Here is a 21,846-nt window from a genome sequence, read left to right as displayed (position 1 = left end):
ATTTATACAAAGAGGATCTTAGCCTGCGTGCCTTCTCTCTCTTTTTTTTTTTTTTTTTGCCATCATTTGGAGTAACACACACATGCATGCATTTCAGTTTTTGCACCACTTTCATTGTTATTTTCTTTGTCTCTTTGCTGGTGTTACTAATATCTCTCCACCTTCTTCTTGATCTTCTTCCCGTCTCTCTCTCGCTCACTCTCTCTCATGTGCGCTCTATCTATGTCAGTGATGTTTTAGGCACAGCAGTGGAAGGTAAACAGTGAGATTGAAAATTCATGTCAGACAGATGAGTGAGAGGAAGGGAGAATGTAAGAGCGAGGGAGGGAAAGAGAATGACAGAGAGAGCGAGAGAGAGAGAGAAAGAATATGTGTTAAGGGCCACTTTTGTTTCTTAATTTTGAAACAGAGAAGTTCTCAGAATCGGTCCTTCAAACCCACAAATTGTGAAAGTGCACTTAAAGGAATATTATGGACTAAAAGTTCTAGAGAACCTGTGTGGAATGCTTTCGATTACCAAAGGACAACTTGACTTGTTCCATAGTTTGTTGGAAAAAAGATATTCAAATTCATTGAAACATGGTTAAAAATGGATAAAGAAAAAAAAATGGAAAACTCATTATAACAATGCACTTACAATGGAAGCAAGCAGCCAAGTGTTCCAGAGAGGTTAAAAGCAGAAATGTGAAGCTTGACACTTTTTAAAGCACTTACAGGAATACTTCAGTGAAGACGGTTTGTTAAGGTTAAAATGATATAATAATAATAACACAAATAATATAAATTATATATCCATTCATCCACCCATCCGTTATACTGGAGTCTATCTATAGCATCTCAGGCCACAGGCAGGGGAAACACCCTGGACAGATGGCCAGTCCATCACAGGTCTCACACACACACACACACACACACACACACACACACACACACACACACACACACACACACACACACACACACACACACACACACACACACACACACACATTTAAAATATATATATATATATATATATATATATATATATATATATATATATATATATATAAGTTAAATGTATAAATAAGACCTTTATATAGCACCTTCATACATAAACTGCAGCTCAATGTGCATCACAGTGTTTTTTATTTAATTTTTTAGCTGGACTACACTGTAAAAAAAAAATTACATCCCCAAGTCAAAAATTTCAAGTGACTGATAACATCTAAATTTTTCAATTAGTCTGACGTATTATTTCTCATTGAGCCAATGTTAGCAGACTATTGCAACAAGAATTTCACTTGGGCCAATTGAAAAATTTAGATGTTATCGGTCACTTGAAATTTTTGATTTGGGAGGGTTAGAAATTTTTTACAGTGTACTTTTCTAGGTGGATGAATGCCTGATTATACACATAAACAGTGCTTTGTTTCATTACGCCCCTTCCAAATCGTGTACTTGTATCCTGTCATAGATACCAAGTAACCAGGTTTACTTTTTAGCTGATCATGACATGAGTTGAATGATTGAGTATATTAGACTTAATTAATGTTAATATGCAAATGTAGTCCCCGCCTCCACTCAGTCACACCAGCTCGGTCTACCTGATCCACTCGGTCAACTGTAGCAAACACTGCACAATGGCAATTGGAAATATTGGTGTAATTCAGCCATATGCTTGAACTAGGAACTGATTCAAAAGAAGAGGAAGAGCGAATTGTACAGGGTCATCTACAAATCAATGTATCAGAATGGTAATGCTCTCTAGTCTCTACAACGTCAGACACATAACGGTAATAGCCTTTGACCTGACTACGTATCAAACAGCTAATAATGTGTTGTTAATGTTACACAAACCATGTTCCCATTCGCCATCTCAGAGACAGACAGCTGCCTTCTAAAAATAAGCATCCTTAGAAACTCTTTGGTTACATGTTTGTGATGGTAGGAAATGGACGGTTTCAAACCATGTTTTTGAGACTACACTGCAGTTTTGAGAAGAAAATCAGCAATAGTGTTGACTGATGAATTTGCACATGCATGGTTTGCCTTAAAGCATATTAAAAATGCCACGTAGACATTTAAACAACATTAAAAATTAGATTTTTAAAAATGTATTCAGTGCTGCACACTTGCTTTTAATATCATATTTAGGGCCTGAGCACCGATGGTGTGAGGGTCCTATCGGAATTGCTCCGTTTATGCTAATTGTATTTACTGCAAATTAGTTTTTTTCCCCCCAAGCTTATTATTCTGTTGCAACTGACCACAGTTGTAGTTCATGTGGAATATTTTTAAATGGCCATTTCACATGTGCTAGATTCCCATGGTGTGATATTTTAAATGAGATTTGGGAATGTGGGCAAATGCAGGCAAATAAAATCTACATTGTTGTACAACAGACTACAGAGCTTATTCGATTCTGGACCAATGTCTCCAGCGTGACGGTTGACGCCGCATCACTTCCCAGTCACAGGCAGAGAACTTCCCGTGTCAAAAGGTCAGCCGTATAGCACGATGTGTTTGTGTTTTAGTTGGATAGTTTATTTCTGAAAGAAAAACAAAGTTAGGCAAGAGCTGAATGTTCTATTAGATTGAAGGCTATGAGTGTGCGGAGATTGGATTTGAGAGCGAGAACCGGCCATGTGACAGATAGAGCCGAGCAGGAACTCCCCGAGCTAAATGTCATAAGGGCCACGGTGTCACGGGGCCTGAAAATGATACACTACCATTTTTCATCATCTGCTCCTGAGACAGAGAGACACAATTGAATTGGGAGGCAGTATTGCAAATGAAAGATGTTTTATGAAAACTGACAACGGCCTGTCATGGTTATATAAAATGGTTTGAATTGTTGTAAATAAAGAAATGCAACAACAAAAAAAAAGGATGGAAAAAGCATATGTAAATTTCTCACTCTAGGGGGAGTGCACAACTGACTTGCTTGAATTTTACAATTTAGGAGCTATTTATGATTGCAAATTTCAAACTCAATTTGCAACATACTTAAAATACATGGAATCTTAGTGTGTGTGTGTGTGTGTGTGTGTGTGTGTGTGTGTGTGTGTGTGTGTGTGAAGGGGATGTTGAAGAGAGAATATTTTCCTCTAGACTTACCGTACCAATTAACATTATTTTTAAATTTTTTGCTTGAGTCCAAAACATTTGCTTGTGTGCTGACAGGGCGAAAGAACGACTGTTGAAAAGAGGAGTGCAATATTTCGTCAATGCCATAGAAACTCTTTCGGAGAGAAGGATGGCAGGCCGATGAGAGTGAGGCACACAAAGAGGTGACAGAGGTAGATCACGAGAGAGTGAACGAACAAAAGAAGGACAGAAATAGACTTCGAAAGAGTCAATGTAGCTTGACACAATGGGTGTAGGGCGAAGACAGGAGGAGCTGGCGAATGTGTGTGGGGGGAGGGGGAGGGGAGAGGGGGTGCTATGCTTTACAAATGGGCAGGGAGGAAAGACAGGTGAGAAATAGTAAAAAACAAAAAGAGGGAAGAGACAAAAAGACAGAGGGATTCCCCAATGACACCTAATCTCTTCCTCTCTTTCTCGCTGTCCTCTCTCCCTCTATTCCCTCCTTTTCTCCCAATAAATCATTTTGACTTCTGCTTAACCAACTCATTCCCAGCAGACGGGAGGCAAACTGCAACTATCCCTGCCCTGCAACCCTCTCCTTCCTCTCGCTCACTCGCTTTTTCTCATTCTTGGGGAAAAAAACTAAAAAAATCAAAAACTATCATGACTATCACCAAGGCAACGTGTCTTAAGGCATCATGACATCGATGTTCATGTAGGCTAATAAATATTACATAGCACTTTTCCCTCTAAATTTCTACAACTATTTCTGTATCTGTGCATTTATCTATTCAGTTGTACTTTCATATAATAGATAGATAGATAGATAGATAGATAGATAGATAGATAGATAGATAGATAGATAGATAGATAGATAGATAGATAGATAGATAGATAGATAGATAGATAGATAGATAATTTGTATGTGTGTAAAGGTGTGTCTATAATTATGGAAGGCTCACATGGCACATGATCAAGCGAGACTGATTACTATCATATGAACATTATCAGCTCAACATCCTGTGTGTGTGGATGAGTAGATCCCATGAGTGAAGGACAGAGATAGAGATGAGCCAATCCATCAATCCATTCACCCTCCTAAGAGGATTTCCTATAATTATTCCATATTAGAAAAGACTTACACTGTCTAGAGAGAGAGAGAGAGAGAGAGAGCAGGTGTGGATAGAAGGATGGAGGTTTGCGGATAATAGGATATAAAGCACTGCACTCTGACAGACAGTAAGAGGATTGTGGTGGTAATTAAAACTGCTCTAGGAACGGGACCCGTCGTAATTGTTTAGTTAGCATATATAAAATAAAGTTTTTCTCCTCCGTCGCAAGAGAAGCTGTCTGAAAGCATCCCTGAAAGACGAGAGCTCAGAGCTAGAGCCAACGGACGCGCGCTTTTGTCCTGGGCAGGAGGCGGAGCTGGTGTCTGAACGAGCACAGCCTACCAAACAGCGCGCGCGCTGGTGTGTGTGTGTGTGTGTGTGTGTGTGTGTGTGTGTATGTGTGTATGTGTATGAGAGAGAGAGAGAGAGAGAGAGAGAGAGAGAGAGAGAGAGAGAGAGCAGAGGATATGGCCAAAGAGAGCGAATAAAACTCGCTCGAGCACTTGTTCGTCACACAATTGTAAGTGTGAAACATCCCGCAGCCGCGCGCAGGATTCTCCACGCGCATCCAACCAGATACGATCTCACGAGCAGCATCAACAAAAGAGAATATAGTTTTACAATCACGGAGCCTCGTTATCTCACGAGTTTCTCCAGCGCTACAGGGTGGACATATATCTCTCTTTCACGCATTTAAACTCACACCACCCGGCTGCCTGCATCTCCCTGCTCCGTCCGCGGAGACCCATCAGCGCGCGAATAGTGGTGGTCTCCTATCGGACCATTGGATTGGGGTTGACGCCATGGGGACAGAGGGATGGGGTCTTCGCCATGGATTCGTGACTTTTTAAACACTTAATATAACCTATAGATCGCGAATCCCCGTATCTAAGTAGTTGAGCGAGCTGCGCTTTAGGTCGCATCTCTTCCTGTCCTTCTTTACCGAACGGGATGGTTCCAGCGCAGAGTCGCGTGGGGTGAGAAGATCTTGCAAGACTGGGAAGAAAAGCGAGAGATCGAGGGATTATGGCACTCTTCGCGCTCTGTCTTTTTATTCTGACGCTCACCTGCACGAACTTTGACCTCGTGACTGCAGCCAGGCACGCGGTACACTGGAACAGTTCAAACATACTGTAAGTAGCTTTTATCGTCCTTTTTCCACTAGTATAGTTCAAATTTATAAGAAAATAGATTTGAACAGATTTGTAAAAAAAAATGCTTAAAAAGCTCTAAATCCTGCTTTAAAATGTGTGGTGTTTTTTTCTTTTTTCTTCAGCCAGGAGAGTAGCTAATATAAACCAAATGTCGTAATGATCTATTTTGAACCCAGCTTAGAGGTTTACCTATTTATTGGGATTCCCTTATGGGGCAGGTGCATTGGAAGAGCAGGACAGGAGCTTTTTGGGATGTGTTTGTGTTTTAATGTGAGTGTTTGTACATCTCTTTCTATGACCATAATCAATGCAGGTGTTCGTTTTGATAATATGCATTTCTTTTTAAAGGAGTGATTGATTTTATTAACTATTTGATCTTGAAAACAACTATATGTAGGTTAGGCAGATGTTTGTTGAATAGTAGTGCTTTGTAGTCCCTCAAATTGGTTCAAATTGTTACTTATCTGAGGATTTTGTTTCATTTGCTTTTAACTAAAGTAATTGACACAAAGCAGCTTTACAGTTTTATGCCTCAAGCTTCGATGATAGTGTCGAAGTCGGCCAGAAAACATGGAAACGATCACCTGAAACTCTAGATATATGTACTGACATGACAAGGAGTGACTTCTGCCCCAAATATGAGTCTAGTACAATTACATATCTGCTGTACATTATAAATATCTTAGGTTTGCACCTTTGTCCTCACAGAACCTCTTTCTCTCTCTCCTCCTCGTGTGTTTCTTTCCATCACTTCTCCGTTCACTCACACTCCTGTATGTTTCTCTCAGGGAGTCTCCGTCCCAATCTGCTTTTTCGTTCTCCTCCCTCTTTCAGCATCATACATGGAGCCCAGTGTATAGTCCCCAGTTTCTTTTCATTCCATCTGCTGTAATTAGCGGCACTTTTTCAAAATGACCTCAATATGCCTGCATTGTGACACCATTCAATCTCAGCATCTCTCACTGTCACACACACACTCTCTCTCAGTCTCTCCTTCTCTCACACTTCATTATTTGACTTTATATTAGAATGACTGAGGTGTTTAGGTCACGGTCTGACTGAACGGTAAATTAGAGCAACAGTGCAGATATAGATGGGTGTGTTGGTGTATTAGATTATCATCTGGCACTACCAGTTTTAAAACCTATGAAACAATGCAGGAATTGACCTAGTTTACAGGTACTGTTCACACTAATAAGTAGCTTGGGGCAGAATACAAATTTGGCCTAAATCAAAATCAAATTAAACACATGGACCTGCAGCAGCCCACGTGCCTGAGAGCCTCTTATTTACAGGTACTCCTATCTAAATCTCAATCACTCACTCACCCTTCACACATTTTAAAGTGATTATATGAAAAACTGGAGCCTGTTTTAAGCCGGGCACACATTGTATGATTTTTATGATCCTAAAATCGACATTGGACACCCCCTGGATATTATTTTGCCCCTCTTCGAGTTTCACCCCTATGTAGTTTGGGCTTATAAGTTTATAATTAATATTTTATTCAAAGGACCAGATGATCATTATATGGCCACTGTTTTGAGTATGGCCATGTGATTGACTACGTAATGTCTGTGTTCGTAGGATGACAGAACTCGCACATCCTCCCTGAATTAATTGATTGATGAATGCTATGAATTGATCCCAGCAGAGCCATGCAAATGCAAACATTTACAGTCTGAATAGTGATAAAGACTCTATTCAGAGGTTTTCAATCAGGGTGCTGGGACCCACTAGGGGGCCTCAGCAAACTTCCAAGAGGACCGTAGGATTACTTATTCAAAATATTATTAATCAATTAATAATATATATATGTGACACCAGACCACAAAACCAGTCACATGTCGCATGGGTATATTTGTGGCAATAGCCAACAATACATTGTATGGGTCAAAATTATCCATTTTTCTTTTATGCCAAAAATCATTAGGATATAAGGATTAGGAGGATCATGTTCCATGAAGATATTTAGTAAATTTCCTACCATAAATATATAAAACATTTATTTTTGTGAGTGAATGCAGCACAATCACGAACATAAATGAACAACTTTAAAGGCGATTTTCTCAATGTTTCGATTTTTTTTCACCCTCAGATTCCAGATTTTCAAAGAGTTGTATCTCAGCCAAATATTGTCCTATCCTAACAAACCATACATCAATGGAAAACGTATTTATTCATCTTTCAGGTAGTGTATATATCTCAATGTAAAAAAATTGACCCATGTGACTGGTTTTGTGACCCAGGGTCACATATAAAATATCACAAGTTCACACTCAAATAATCAGAATAAACGAGTATACGTATTTGACGTATAGGCCTACTCTTGTGCTGATTGAATAGATCGTTTGAACGTGCTCCTCCCGAACCATGTTAATAAAACATAATATACAGTATACCTTGAAAATTTTGTTGGACAATGGAGTCAAAAGGGTTGAAAGCACTGCCCTACGTCAAGAGAAATATTTAATGATCCCCAAAATTTTCCTTCGTGGACAAAATCATACAGTGTGAACGCATTGTATTTGACGTTAATCACACATACTTACAGAGAGGCAAAATTTACAGACCTTTTTTTAAGAAACGTTTTGAATCTTCATGGTAAAATGTCCAAGGACAGTCTTACTTATTGGTAACTGGAAACGATAGTCAAAATATTTTATAAAACAACACGCAATAAGGGCCGTTTTGCACACAACGATATTGCGTGGGCCAGTTTACGCCTTAGGTGTTTAGCTCTACATTATATCTGCGCCTCCATGTGCTTTTAGCTTTACACTAGAGTTCTCACTGTGCAGAGAAATGAAAAGTGCCTCTTCCACCCAGTTTCACCATACAGAGAGAGCTGTCTAACTGCATTAGCATCAGTAGCAGCACGGGGCGGACATGCTACGTGATAAAACCAAATTAAACTGGATTATTTTCAAGGATTATTTTTAATAAGACTTCTACAGCAAATGCTATTACACACTTTCGGCCCACTGCACAGTAGAAAGTGTGGACATTAACCCCATTTTACTAAGAGCTACTTTTCCTCATTATTTTTGTGTTCCAGGAAGTGTGTACTTTGTTTTGGTTTTTAAAAAAAGTGTAAGGGGAAATTAGCCTGTAAGCTAGCATTATATGTGTAGACTTCCCTCTCTCTCCATTACTGCTCTGCAACACTGATGACACCCTGTTACCTCAGCTTGGCCTAGATATACAGCACAGAGAAAGAAAGAGAGAGAGAGATTTCAAGCTGTGATATTTAAGCATTATATTGCTGAATGTCTAACTATACGCTCGCGCTATATGTCCGCTTATTCTCAGGAGTCAGAGCCTAAATGTAGCACAGCATGCTAATAGCGCTAATAGCTGTGGTCAGTGTGCTGAATTTGGGTCTACAGCCAGAGCTGCACAGTCACTCTGTCTCTCCTCGCCGTGGACTACACCGAACAAGCTAGTATTCTCTGGATAGTGTTTTGACTCGGGGGTGTGATACAGAGCGCGTGTGTGAGTGTTCTACAACTAAACGTCTTTGTTTTCGAGCAGAGCACGTTTGGTGTAAACAGTAAGCGAGGTGCCGTCGGCTATGAGGTAAAAACGAAAACAAAGCAACCAGTCCACTGCCTCCTCATTCATCTTCTAAGAGAGTTATAGCTGAGAGTGTACCTTCAGCTCGCTTACACACACACACACACACACACACACACACACACACACACACACACACACACACACACACTGACAATTACTGAGCGTGGAGTGGGCAGTGATCCTAACGGCCCTACACTCTCGCTCCAGTGATGCGTGTCCCGGAAAAAATACAGAACCCTCTCAGATGCATAATTAGAAAACAGAGTTGAATAAATGCATATACGAACTGCTGGTTTTCCGTGGCAAACACACATCTGCTGACGAAAGGAGTACAATCACATGAGGGAACACTGTGGTATGTAATGGAGAAAAAGCACTGTAAACACATGTGTAATGTTAGTAGAGATGAAGTGTGTGTGGACTCCAGGGGTGAGCATCTCCGCTCTGTTAGAGCACAATTACAGAACACGAGTAGAAAACACCAGCCTGGACTGAACAGAAAGTCTCTAATACGACTGCTGAAAAGCATTAAAACTACAAATCAGTGTTTGGTGAAACTGTGGGACCAATCAAAGTTTGTTTTTGTGCTAACATCTAACTTAACTGTGTTATTCAATCCCAAAGTATGATTGAAAAAGTAATGTGATTGAATCAAACTTAGCACATTAGGCTTTATGAATTACATTTTTAAGGGTTAAACCAGGTAGAATATAGCTAAGCAACTTAGCATTTTTAATTTTTTCAGTGATTTATTGTCAGGAATTATGTAAGATCATTGTGGGAATATTGTACAATGCATTTGCTGTAAGGGGGGTGGTTATATACAGGTCGACGATTTTAAAAGAATTTCATCTTTAATGAAAATGTAATTTTCGGGGCGCAATCTGACAAGAGTCGACTTGCATAATCCCTAAATCTTTTTCCGACTCTAGCATAAGCCAAAGTCAACTATCATACAGATTTTTTTTTAAAGATACATTTAATAGTTCTTTAGTGTTATCGTCGCTGTTCTTCGTGTAGGCTACTTTAAGTACGGATACCACAATGGTGTGTGGTCTTTTCAGTGTGGAGTTTTATGTAAATTAGACTGATAATAATGAGTTTCAGACAGCGTTTACACAATAATTAATTCACTTACCTGTCGAACAAAAAAATAAGCAACTTGGGCATCACTACTGAATATTTTATCACTTTTACACTCGTTGTTGTCTTTCTGTCTTCTGTCTTCAAACCTTTACTGCTTCTTCAGCCATTCAGGTATTGATTCTCCCATAGTCACCGCTGCTTAAGCTCGATAATAATTGTGTACCATTGTCTAATTTTCATTCTTCACAACACCAAACTACACCAAACTACTCTATACTCAACTACTCAAACTACTACTATAGCGTATCTACTGAAGCGTCAGCCAATAAGCATGAGGATGATTCTCTCAGATGCTTAGTAAAAACACAGCGGGTCACGTCATTTCAACATGGAGACTGACCCACACCTTACATTATAAATTTTTTTTTTTGAAAACTAGTATGAGTACACATCTCATGTGGGTGAACGTACACCATTCAGATTATTTTATTATTATTATTTTTTTTTTTATTTTTTTTTTTTAAATGTGTGAAACTTTAGTAATAAGCACCTTTAATAGACCTGTAATGTTTTTTTGCAATGTATTTATTTATATGTAAATCTATATAGAAAGTAATCATGAATGTATTCAGGAATACACTTCAGGAAAACGTGATTTCTGCTTTTGAACCTCTATTTACCGCTAGGTAAAAATTAATGCTCTGACTAGCGTGTACATTTTTTAGGTACTAAAATATTTGAAGATCTTGTTTAAATGCACTTGTATACTGATGAGCCAAAACATTATAACCTGTCACAGGAGAAGCAAATATTGTTGATCATCTCCTAACTGGCAAGGCGACTGAGTCAGAGTATCTCTGAAACGGCAAGACTTGTGGGTTGCATCCGGTCAGCAGTGGTGAGAATTTACCAACAGTGGTCCGATGAGGGACGAACCGATGACAGGGTGTTGGGCGCCCAAGGCTCATCGATGCACAAGGGCACCGAAGGATATCCTGTAAAGTTCGAGCCAAAAGGTGTACTGTGGCACAAGTCACTAAATTTAAATGATAGTAGCTGCAGACCAATCAGAGTGCCTATGATGACCCTTGTCCACCGTCAAAAGCACCTACAATGTGCATGTGAGTGTTGGAACTGGACCTTGGAGCAGTGGAAGAAGGTCGCCTGATCCAATGAGTCCCGTTTTCTTTTATATCATGTGAACGGCAGTGTATAGGCCCTGATATACTCACGGCAAAGTCCTTTTTCGTTCTTCGTTTTGGGGTAAAACAAAGTTCGAAATACGTGAGCAGCGATATACTGTTATCAAACATCTGATGACACCCAAACTTCTGAGAACGACAGTTAGATAAATATGTATATATGTGCCACGCTTTCCTCTCGGTAACAAAACACACACATCAAAATTGAGAAAAAAAGCTTTTTTTTAAATAAAGCATAAGAAAAGCATCTGATCATAGCAATCTGGATATGTTTGCATGAGCTCTGCAATTCAGCAATCTTGTAAAGTCACATTTTTATATAGCACTTTACACAATAGATTGCTTAAAAATCAAGTAGCTTTACCGTATTAAACATGAAAAACAGTGTCATTGTCTCGTTTCATCAGAAGTACAACTTCATTTTCTACTATAAAGCAGCTCCTCCAGCGTGTTCATGTTTTCACTCACGGACATCTGATCGCAATGGACTCGAGAGGAAAAATGAACTAGAAAAGATTTTCACGTGAAAGAAGGCGGAGCCTCCGCACACACCTACATATTACGTAATCGGCACGGACCAATGGTAGAACAAAGGTGTTTACAAGCCGAAGCGAACTTTTCCAGAAAATTCGCTTTGGCAAGCTGTTTCGAACTCCCAAGACGAACTCCAAACGAAGTGCGTTTTAGCCTGATTTTGTTCGAAATGACATCACATCAGTTCGATCTTTTATTTCACTTGAAGTATATCAGGGCCTTAAGTGTATGCTGTTACCTGAGGCAGTAATGGTTCCAAGATGCACTGTGGGACCACGACAAGCCGGTGGAGGGAGTGTGATTCTCTGGCCAATGTTCTGCAGGGAAACCCTGGGTCCGGCCATTCATGTGAACGTAAAACACCTAAACACCTCTTCATGACAAGGGTGTTCCCTAGTGGAAGTGGCCTCTTTCAGCAGGATAATGCACACTGCACACATTGTCCAGGAATGGTTTGAGGAACATGATGTTCAAGGTGTTTCCCTGGAATGGCCTCTAAATTCCCCAGGTCTCAATCCAATTAAGCATCTGTGGGATGTGCTGGACCAACAAGTTCGATCCACGGTGGCTCCACCTCGCAACCTACTGGACTTGAAGGATCTGCTGCTAACGTCTTGGTGCCAGATACCACAGGACACCTTCAGGGGTCTTGTAGAGTCCTTGCCTTGGCAGGTCGGCACTGTTTGGGCAGCACGCAGTGACCAACAGCATATTATGCAGGTGGTCATGATGTTTTGGCTCATCAGTGTATACAAGTAATATATACATTTTACTTTTTTGTTTGGCTTCCTTCCTTTAGGGGTTCAAGTGGGTTCAGACCCCTGTAATCCTTTCAGAAATTGCACACTAAGATGCTACTAATAGCACATCTGAAAAAAGTTGTAAGTGTCCTGTTACTCAACTTCCTGCAGTGAAACGGTGTTGGATCTAGAAAAGGGGTCTTGTTTACGCATTGTTTAATGTATGCTTTAGTTGAATAAGTGTGAGAATTAGTTTTTTCTGCTTAATAATAGTACATTTTAAAGCTGCAATCGTAAACTTTGACCTTATGAATATATGCCACCTATACGTGAAAGTTTACGAACATGTGCCTTCACCCTGCACCTTGAAGATTTCAACATAAGGTTTAATTAATCACAAAATAATTGTAGTTATATCCTTTGTTTAAAAAAATATATATTTATTGTAATATATGCTTTTGGCAAGGGGTTGGTAGATGTTTGAAAACATTCTATTATTTGATTTAAAAAAAAACTGTAAAAACGGTATAGTTTATATTATTACAATTTAAAATAACAGTTTCTATTTGAATATAATTTTAAAATGTGATTTGCAGTAGCATGAGCCGTCAGGCAAGTGTTATTTAAATAAACTCCTGATGTACTTACAAACTTTCCAATGCCTCGTTTTATGAGTACAGAACCTATTTGTACTACTGTAGAAGTTTGGTACCATTCCGGGCATTATTAGTGGGGTAATTTACGAGATACATCATAGGATCCATTAGCGCCTGCACTAAGCCATACGGCTGATATTTCAAAATAAGCTCTAACTTTAATAATGTTCGACCAAGGGAAAAAAGGCTTCTGGGGGGGGTGTTTGGCTCGAGGTCATGGTGCAAAGGACCCTAGGTTGATTTTACTCCGAACCATCCTTTTAATGTGACATAAAAATAGTTTGTAAATAAATTATAAATGCCTTTACTGTCACTTTTGATCAATTTGTTGCATTTTTGCCAAAGCAGAATACATTTATAAAAAAAAAGAAAAAAAAATCACACTGACCCAAAACTTTTGAACGGTAGTGTATGTAAGACTAGGAAACTCTACACCAGATTATTGGATGTGCAGGTCATTTTGTGTGTGTATGTGTGTGTGTGTAAGAGAGAGCACAGGTGTGTCCAGGTGTTGTGCAGATGGCTCTCACACTCACAGGTTGGTTCAGGTGAGGTGAGCTGATTTCACGCTGTGCGCAGGTTAAAATCTTGAGGATAAGCAGCCAACTTGCTTATTTCCTGTATTGTCATTAACAATGCACAAACAAGGGATTTGATTGGCAGGTGGATGAAAAGACTGAACAGCAAAGCTCATAAATCAGATAACAGTCTGAGGTTTGCATATGCAAATTGCTCGGTGCATATTCATGAGTAAACGGCGAGATCTATCTAAGTGACAGAGAAGACCTGGTTCTCGTTCATCAACTTTGCGTTATCATTGAGTGAAAGCTAGTCTGTGCGTGTGTGTGCCTGATGTGCTTTATGATGTTTGTATCTATGTGAAGAGCAGCAGTCTTAATTAATAACGCCAGTTCAACTGAGGTTGATGAATGAGGCAGTTGTGCATAACCACATCCACTTATCACACCAATCACTTCTGTTTATTTATTCTTCGTCATGGTGAGGGTTGCAATGAATGCAGGGGATGCCATGTAAGAAGATGTTCCACGCTCTTTCTTTTCTATAACGGCGCCTTTACTTAGTTATTCATAATCACACAATTTATTCATTTAATGTTTTTAATACTCATTTCACCTTCTGTGGCTCAGCCTCCCTTCGTTTCGTTCATCTCCTCTTTTTAATTCTTATGAATACCATTTATTTCTTTATTACCCATTTCCAAACTGTGTGACACTCTCCAAGAGCATGATGGGATCCCAGCAGTCTTTGCACACTGTAATAATCCAATGAATAACTGTTGTGCTTATGAACATTTTGGAGTTAGTTCCATCATTTTTTTGATGCACTGATATATATTTTAAAATGATGGCAGATACAGATTAATGATAATTATTGTTGTTATGGTCAATAACTAATAAATGGTCAGTATTAAAATTCTATAATATTTTGTTTAAAATTAAACTGTAAAAACTCAAATTGACGGTGTTAAATGCTACAAGTGAATTTATGCATCACAACATTATAATGTACAGAATGAAAAATGTATATTTATTTTGAGATTTGCTCAAGATTACATTTAACAGTTTTAATAAATTATTTTGTACATATTTTTTTTTTTTTTATAGACTAACTTTAAGTGAGCATTAAAGTGAGCAAAAACATGCCAGAAATGCACAATTATTTAATTCAGTATTGGCCAATACATATATATATATATATATATATATATATATATATATACTACAGTATATTGCCTGATAATGACAGATAAAAAATATCTCTCAGCCGATAACCAATTCATATTTTGTGAATCCCTAGTTCCAGGTAGTATTATACATAAAGATAGCTACTTTGACTTAAATGCTAGATAATCAAGCAAGATTACACATTAAACTAACAAGTATTAGAATATTTATGAAACAAGCCTTTTTGTGACCATTTAAGAGCATTAGACTGCTGTGCACAAGCTCAGTGAGGTTCAGGCTTGATATGAAGGGGCAGATCAAGAGTACCTTATTTAACAATAATAATTAAAAAAATTGAAAATTGAAAGTAATATAATTATAATGTTGCCTAGTCTATAATAAGATAGACAGACAGTTTTACTCACTGAGAGATTTATTTGTGAGGGAATAATTACCTAATCATTTTAATGAAGTCTTACACACATGATGTACAGTTAGTCTGTGCTGTGCATTCATTTCAACAGCAATTATGGGAGTGGCTTGATGCAGCGCAGGAGATGCAGACTTAGTAAAAAAAACAAAAAAAAAACAATGTGTCTGCTGAGCCATTAGAAAATTGTTCTTGACCCTTAATAAACTTTTATTAATGCTGTCACATAACAAATCTGCTTCACAGGTAAAATGAAATGAATTGCTAAAAATTTAAAGTCTTTATTAATACTAATATAAATACTACTTAGAAATCATTAAGTAAATATTTGGGAATCATGTAAAAAAAAAACTACATATCTCATTTATCTATTATGAATTCTATGTCGTTTTGGTCGTTTGGCTTTTTTCTTTAGAAAGGTCCAGAAATTCGTCAAGTTTTTTGCTAGGTGTGTGATGTTTGTTTTTTTATATGTGATGTCATTACGTTGATAAATTGCTGATCATGGTTTCGAGTATCGATATATCTGCCCTGTCCAATGAACACAAGAACGTGCAGTTATCTCAGGCATCTTAATCCTTAATAAAATCTGCAAATCCGTTTTGGAGAACCAAATTATCCAGAGATCAGTTACCACGATTAGAAGATCTGGCATCTGTCAAATAATCTCAGATGTATTAAGCAAGATACGAAGAATAGACCCCAGGATGTTTGTTCAGCTTAACTGAAAATTCAAAGATTTTTAATATTGAACAATTTTGCTAATTTGTTAAGGGTTGGTGATTCACAGCATGCTGTTCGGCATTAACAATTTTTTATTTTCTGTAGTCTCATGTCGCCATGAATTTTTTTAGTTTTCTCAACTTTTTTATTTTTGACAGTGCAGCGGTAGCAGGGGGTCTGTTTCATACTTCAGGGAGGATGTTAATGCAGATGGAAATGATGTATTTCGAGCCTCTTCCAGTCTCCAATTATTCACTTCAAAAGCAGGCCAGATTTGACACACCTTTCATTACTACAACTCATGATGATGAAACGAACAACACCGGCTCTCGCCTCACACCACTGTGTTTTATTATAACCAAATTATTTGCATAGAAACACCATCTCTTGTGGTCTCGTCATCCCTCTTTTTGTGAAATGGCCATGATTCAGTCCTTATCTGTAAGTTGGTTTTCTAAATTTATGGCCATTTCTAATCTGTAATGCCTCAAAGAGTAGAACAGGGTTCATGTCTCCCCTTTGCCGGCAAATTTCCCTCAGTACATCTTGAGAAAAAACAGATTCGTTCTTTGCTTAGCGGTAAAAGTAAGTTTGAAATACCTTTTAAGTGACATAGGCCTACTGTTAATGAACATCCCTATGTTGTCCACAAAAATTACAGTGGTGAGAAACGTCCAATCACGTGACTTTATACAATATATTGTTTTAAACAAGCAGTTTTTCAGTATTAAACAGTATCACTATCAGTTAGAATTAATGTCAGTTTCTACAATAAAGCAGCTCTCCAGTGTCTTCATGTTTTTACTTGCGTCTGACCTTGACGGACTGAACAACTGAAAATGAACCGGAGAAGATTTCCATGCCAAAGAAGTTCCAAGGTGTTTACCAGCCAGAGCAAACTTTGCCAGAAAGTTTGCTTTGGTAGGATGTTTCAAGCTACTAAAACAAACTCTGAAGTAACAAACTTTATTTTGGCCTGATTTTGTTCAAAATGACGTCACACCAGTTCGTTCTTCGATTTCGCTTGAAGTGTATCAGAGCATCCAGCTGGCAGATGTCCAAACCCCCTTTAAAACCAGCAGTCAATTATTTTAGGCTGGTTTAAGCTTCTTCTTTTTTTTCAGCTGAGAAAGACATTAAGTGTGCTTCAGATCACACACACAGACATAAACGTGCATATACGCACTAATAAATGAGTTTGTATGGTTGTCTGTGTGGTCCCTCTGAGTGTATGTGTGTGGTCTGTGTGTGTGTGTGTGTGTGTGTGTGTGTGTGTGTGTGTGTGTGTGTGTGTGTGTGTGTGTGTGTGTGTGTGTGTGTGTGTGTGTGTGTGTGTGTGTGTGTGTGTGTGTGTGTGTGTGTGTGTGTGTGTGTGTGTGTGTGTGTGTGTGTGTGTGTGTTTGTCCTTTGGAGAAGGGGAAGTGAGCAGTGTAAATGTCTCTGATTTGAACAGGAAGAGCCGTGACTCCCGCTCATTTAAATCCAGCAGGCTGATGGAGGTGAATCGCTCAATGGAAGAGTCATCTCATCTTAATGAATAGAGGAGAAAAAGAACATTTGGAGTCTTTCATTCCGTCCGTCTCTCTCTGATTCTCCTGTTACTCTGCTCTTTCGAGCTCTGGCACACAGAACAACAGCTATCTTGCACACAGACAGGCTTCAAAGCCTTCAAACGCACACACACACACATATAGTGAAATGCTGCCTGGGACTCGAGTACATGCTGATATACAGACATATGACAGCAGGATATATCCCCGTCTGTGTGTGTTCTGTAAAGTTTGGAGGCTTTCTGCCCTCTTTTCACATCAGCAAAAGACAACTGGCTCATGCGATCCATTTGAACACACACACACACGCAAGTGCACAAGTAGGAGATCGAGAAGCACTAATCTAGACAGACAAGCTCATTCGGAAAGTATCGCATATGCAAATGTAAACGTGAAGAGGTTGAAAAGCAGAGGCTTTCATACAGGTTATAATCACAGTTACTGCTGCTTCATGTTAGTTTAGTGTGACCGACGCGTGATCAGGGTTTTTAGCAGTGGTTAAATGACACTTTCATTTTATTTCTTGTCAACACATCAGGTTAAAGGGTGGTAGTGTTCAGAGGTTTAGACCTGCATTAACAGTGCCTTAAGGTGAAGTGTGTAATTGTTTTGTATTTGGATGTTAAAATACTTTCTCGCAGTTTAATATGCAGAGACAACTATAAGTAAGCCATTTGTTGGTTGTTTCTCACAAGAAGTGTAAACACTGTGGCTCTGTGGGGCTTTCAAAACTTTGTTTGTTTGAGAATCCTGACCAGGCTGGCATAGCAACACTGACTCAACTGAGTTTAGGGGCGTGGTTATCGGTTTAGCTGACCAATGGCAGATGGAACGAGTGTTTAGGGAAACCAGTTTGAAAACAGTCATTGGTTGAATCTGGAATAACATACTAATAATATTTCTGCCATTTAAAGACATCAGAAATACTAAGAATAGAATTCAGCTACACTTGAAATAGTTTTGTGAGGTAAAATTAAATTGTTATTTATTTGAATATTATTTAATATGCTTGAATCAAACTTCAATAACATAATTTTTTTCAGTGTCAGTTCGTGTAGAAATAGCTCCTTACTGCTAAGAATGAGTGTGCAAACTCTAATTCTTATTTAAGAAATTGAAAGATACAAAACCCACTGCTGCTTCCCATGACACAGTTTTTCCATATTCCCCTTTGCATATAACATCATTTTTAATGGAGAATTGTGAGCACTTAGCCTTTTTAAGTGTTTGTGTGTTTACGTGCATTTGCGTCTCTCTCTCTCTCTCTCTCTCTCTCTCTCTCTCTCTCTCTCTCTCTCTCTCTCTCTCTCTCTCTCTCTCTCTCTCTCTCTGTGAGTGTAGAATGGGGCTTTTAATGGGGATTTTTGGCCATTAAAGCCATCATTAGCCAGGCCACGAGTGCGCCCTGTTCACCATAATCATGAACATAATTAGAGAATTAGCGAAAGTTGGTGTGTGTGTTTTTGAGTGTGTGTGTGCACATCATGGATTTTAATGGAGAGATTTTAAATGGACAAGCTAAATTATGACCTTGTATAATGGCCTTTTTTTATCAGCCAATGTCAGACTGTGCTTCAGGATTGGGTCTCTATGTCACACTGATGAGTGTACGTTTGTGTGTGTGTGTGTGTGTGTGTGTGTGTGTGTGTGTGTGTGTGTGTGTGTGTGTGTGCGTGTGTTTTTGTGTCTAATTCGTCTGTGTATGGCAATTTGTTTTTTAAGGCTGTCAATAGTTTGACGTTTTAATCTAATTATTTACATATGTCAGTTAATAAATCAAATTAGTTTGATTTAAGTTCAAATACCAATATTTTGCTGAAAAAAAGTCCCAAAATAAAGATGTCAGATTTTCTAAAGAATATTTTTTTAAATGTATCAACGTTTGCCTCTAGAAGTAGCTGACTGCAGATTCACAAAAACATGATTTGGTAAAAAAAAGATGGTAATTAATCGAACAAAATGAATAGCTTAAATTGACAGGCCTAGATTTTTTCTCCAAAATCCATCTCATTGCATTTAAATCAATTTACCTCTTGAAGCATTCTCTGTTTGACTGCCCTTCTTTTCTGTAACACTCAGTAACTCCTCCATGCACATGTAATCCATAAAATACAGAATGTACAACAGATTCTGTGAAATAAACCAGTTTCTGTGTGCACGTGCATGTGTGTGTGTACATAAGTCTTTACTTCAAAATCCTCTCTTGCCTGTATGTGGTTGTACAGAATATCAATGCCCTACTGCAGGTCCCACTGTCTGAGTGTGTGTGGGGAAGAGTAGTTGTTAGCATTGCAGGCTTATGGTAATAAATGCATTTTCACAGCAGTTAAAAGAATTCTGTGTCACATCCCGGGAGAAAGACGGAGAAAGGAAAGGAGATGTCTAGAAAAGAAGAATTGAATAGAACACAGGTAGGTATTTATAAAGAGGAAGATGGTGATTGGGGGTTGGGGGGTTGTTGGGGGGAGGGGGTTGTTGGGGGGAGGGGGGGGTGAGAGCTCTTTTCTTCTTCCACTCTGGGTTTACTCACACGTACGCACACACACATGCTAATACAGACTCATTTTTTGCAATGAACAGTAGCAAACGATTTTTGTGGGTTGTCAGGGGTGTAAAACATACTGATAATTTGATTCTAAGTACGGGTAAAAAAAAGTTAGTCAAAAACGTGGTTTTAATTTAGTTTTAATTCTGTGCTGATGCATGAGTTAACATTTTCGTCAGCAACACAGAGGTGTAAAATGTTATTGTAGTACTTCATTGCACTATACATAACTATACAACTTACTACTGTAAATATGTTTGTGAGGAATTTGTACTTTTACTGTAATGTATGACTTGTAGTCGTACTTTTAATCAAAGTACGATGTAAATTTCAAAGGATTTGTTACTACTTACATTTTTGTTAAAGTGTGGGTAGTGTGTCAAAATTTTACTCAAAAGTCAAATATGTAGTCAATGCTTTTAATTGAACTAGTAGAAATTGAACTTGTTTCTTAAGGCCCATTCACACCAAGAACAATAACTATAAATATAACTAACGATAAAATTAGATATAAACAACTTTATTAAAATCATTTTGTTTATGTATTGTATTGTGTCCAGTGCACCTTCAGTGACATCACTTAACCATCAAATTATAATTTCCTATTGAAATGAATTTTACTTTACGTAAAACAACCAATGAAATCCATTGCAGTGTAATTGAATTTGTTACAGTGGCTTAATAAAACAGTTTTTAATTTAAGACAACAGATTTGTCATTGTGACCAGTTACATGTGTAGGCTACTTCGTACTCTGAATTAGGAAATTCTTTGTAAAAAGAAAAACATTTCCCCTTGGAAGTGTACTTTAAATACTAACATTACAAGTATTAATTTTCATTGGTGGTTCTCCATTAACAGCACAAATCTCCCTATAATACTAGTAAATTACACCTGTGTTTCTCTAACACGAATGTATGTGAACTCAGATACGCAACACAATCGTACACTCCGTAACTGTATAAATCTCAGCCAGTTCTGTACAGTCGGAAATAAAATTTGCATATAAATAGTAGAGCTATAGACACATACGCACAGACACTTCTGTGAAGGTAAACTCATTTAAAAGTTGAATATACAGTTTCCTCAGTATTGCAGTTGTCACAGGTCTGAGGAGATATTTCTAACAGCTGTCATGAGTTAAATATAATTGAGAGAGGGAGAGGAGAGGAGAGAAGAGGGTTCATTAGAGGAGGGGGAGTGGAGAAAGAGAGTATAACAGAGATGGTAGAAAGAGAAATGGATAGAGGGATAGCATGTTGTTGCTATGAGATTGGGTCTTATCTGAGGCTCAAAATGACAGCAAGCTGACAACACTCTGCAGCGCTATGACACGAACAGACTTTTCACACACTCACACTGAGCAACAAGCGCTTACACAATATGGTTGACACACATCATTATGCATGTGCACACATATACTTAAACTCAATCACATGCGCGTGACCTAAAGCGCATCATGGTTATACGTGTAATTTTGTGCACAAGTGTGTATTCCTCACAGGAACAGTACACACAGTACTGCTCATATACATAATTATGCAGATACACACATGTGCACGGCCTGGCTTGCACACACAGCTTCTGGAGCCCGGGGTCATTATTTTTGATGTGATGTACAGCAGCTGGAACATACAGGGGTCTTGTATTCTTCCACTAGAACTGCAGCAGACCAGCGGAAAGCTGGTGTGTGTGTGTGCAATTTAAGATATGCACAGTGCGCCAGCTCTGAATACATTACTTGATCATAATATTTCAGTGTTTTCATCTGTTTAATCTACA

The 21,846-nt window shown here is 38.4% G+C and overlaps 1 protein-coding gene across 1 annotated transcript in view; it reads left to right on the top strand.

Annotated features, from left to right (window-relative positions):
- The first annotated feature begins 4,618 nt into the window (after positions 1-4,618).
- efna3b (ephrin-A3b) overlaps positions 4,619-21,846 on the top strand; it is a 55,354-nt gene continuing 38,126 nt past the window's right edge. Inside the window, exon 1 of the mRNA XM_082149596.1 lies at positions 4,619-5,314. Within this exon, the coding sequence (XP_082005722.1) occupies positions 5,208-5,314 (107 nt within the window). The 5' untranslated portion in view covers positions 4,619-5,207. The remainder of the gene's footprint in view (positions 5,315-21,846) is intronic.

This window comes from Leuciscus leuciscus (genome assembly GCF_965113295.1).
Source record: "Leuciscus leuciscus genome assembly, chromosome: 20".
Classification (NCBI taxonomy): domain Eukaryota; kingdom Metazoa; phylum Chordata; class Actinopteri; order Cypriniformes; family Leuciscidae; genus Leuciscus; species Leuciscus leuciscus.
The sequence above is the reverse complement of the archived record's forward strand: the minus strand, read 5'-3'. Positions and strand labels throughout refer to the sequence as shown.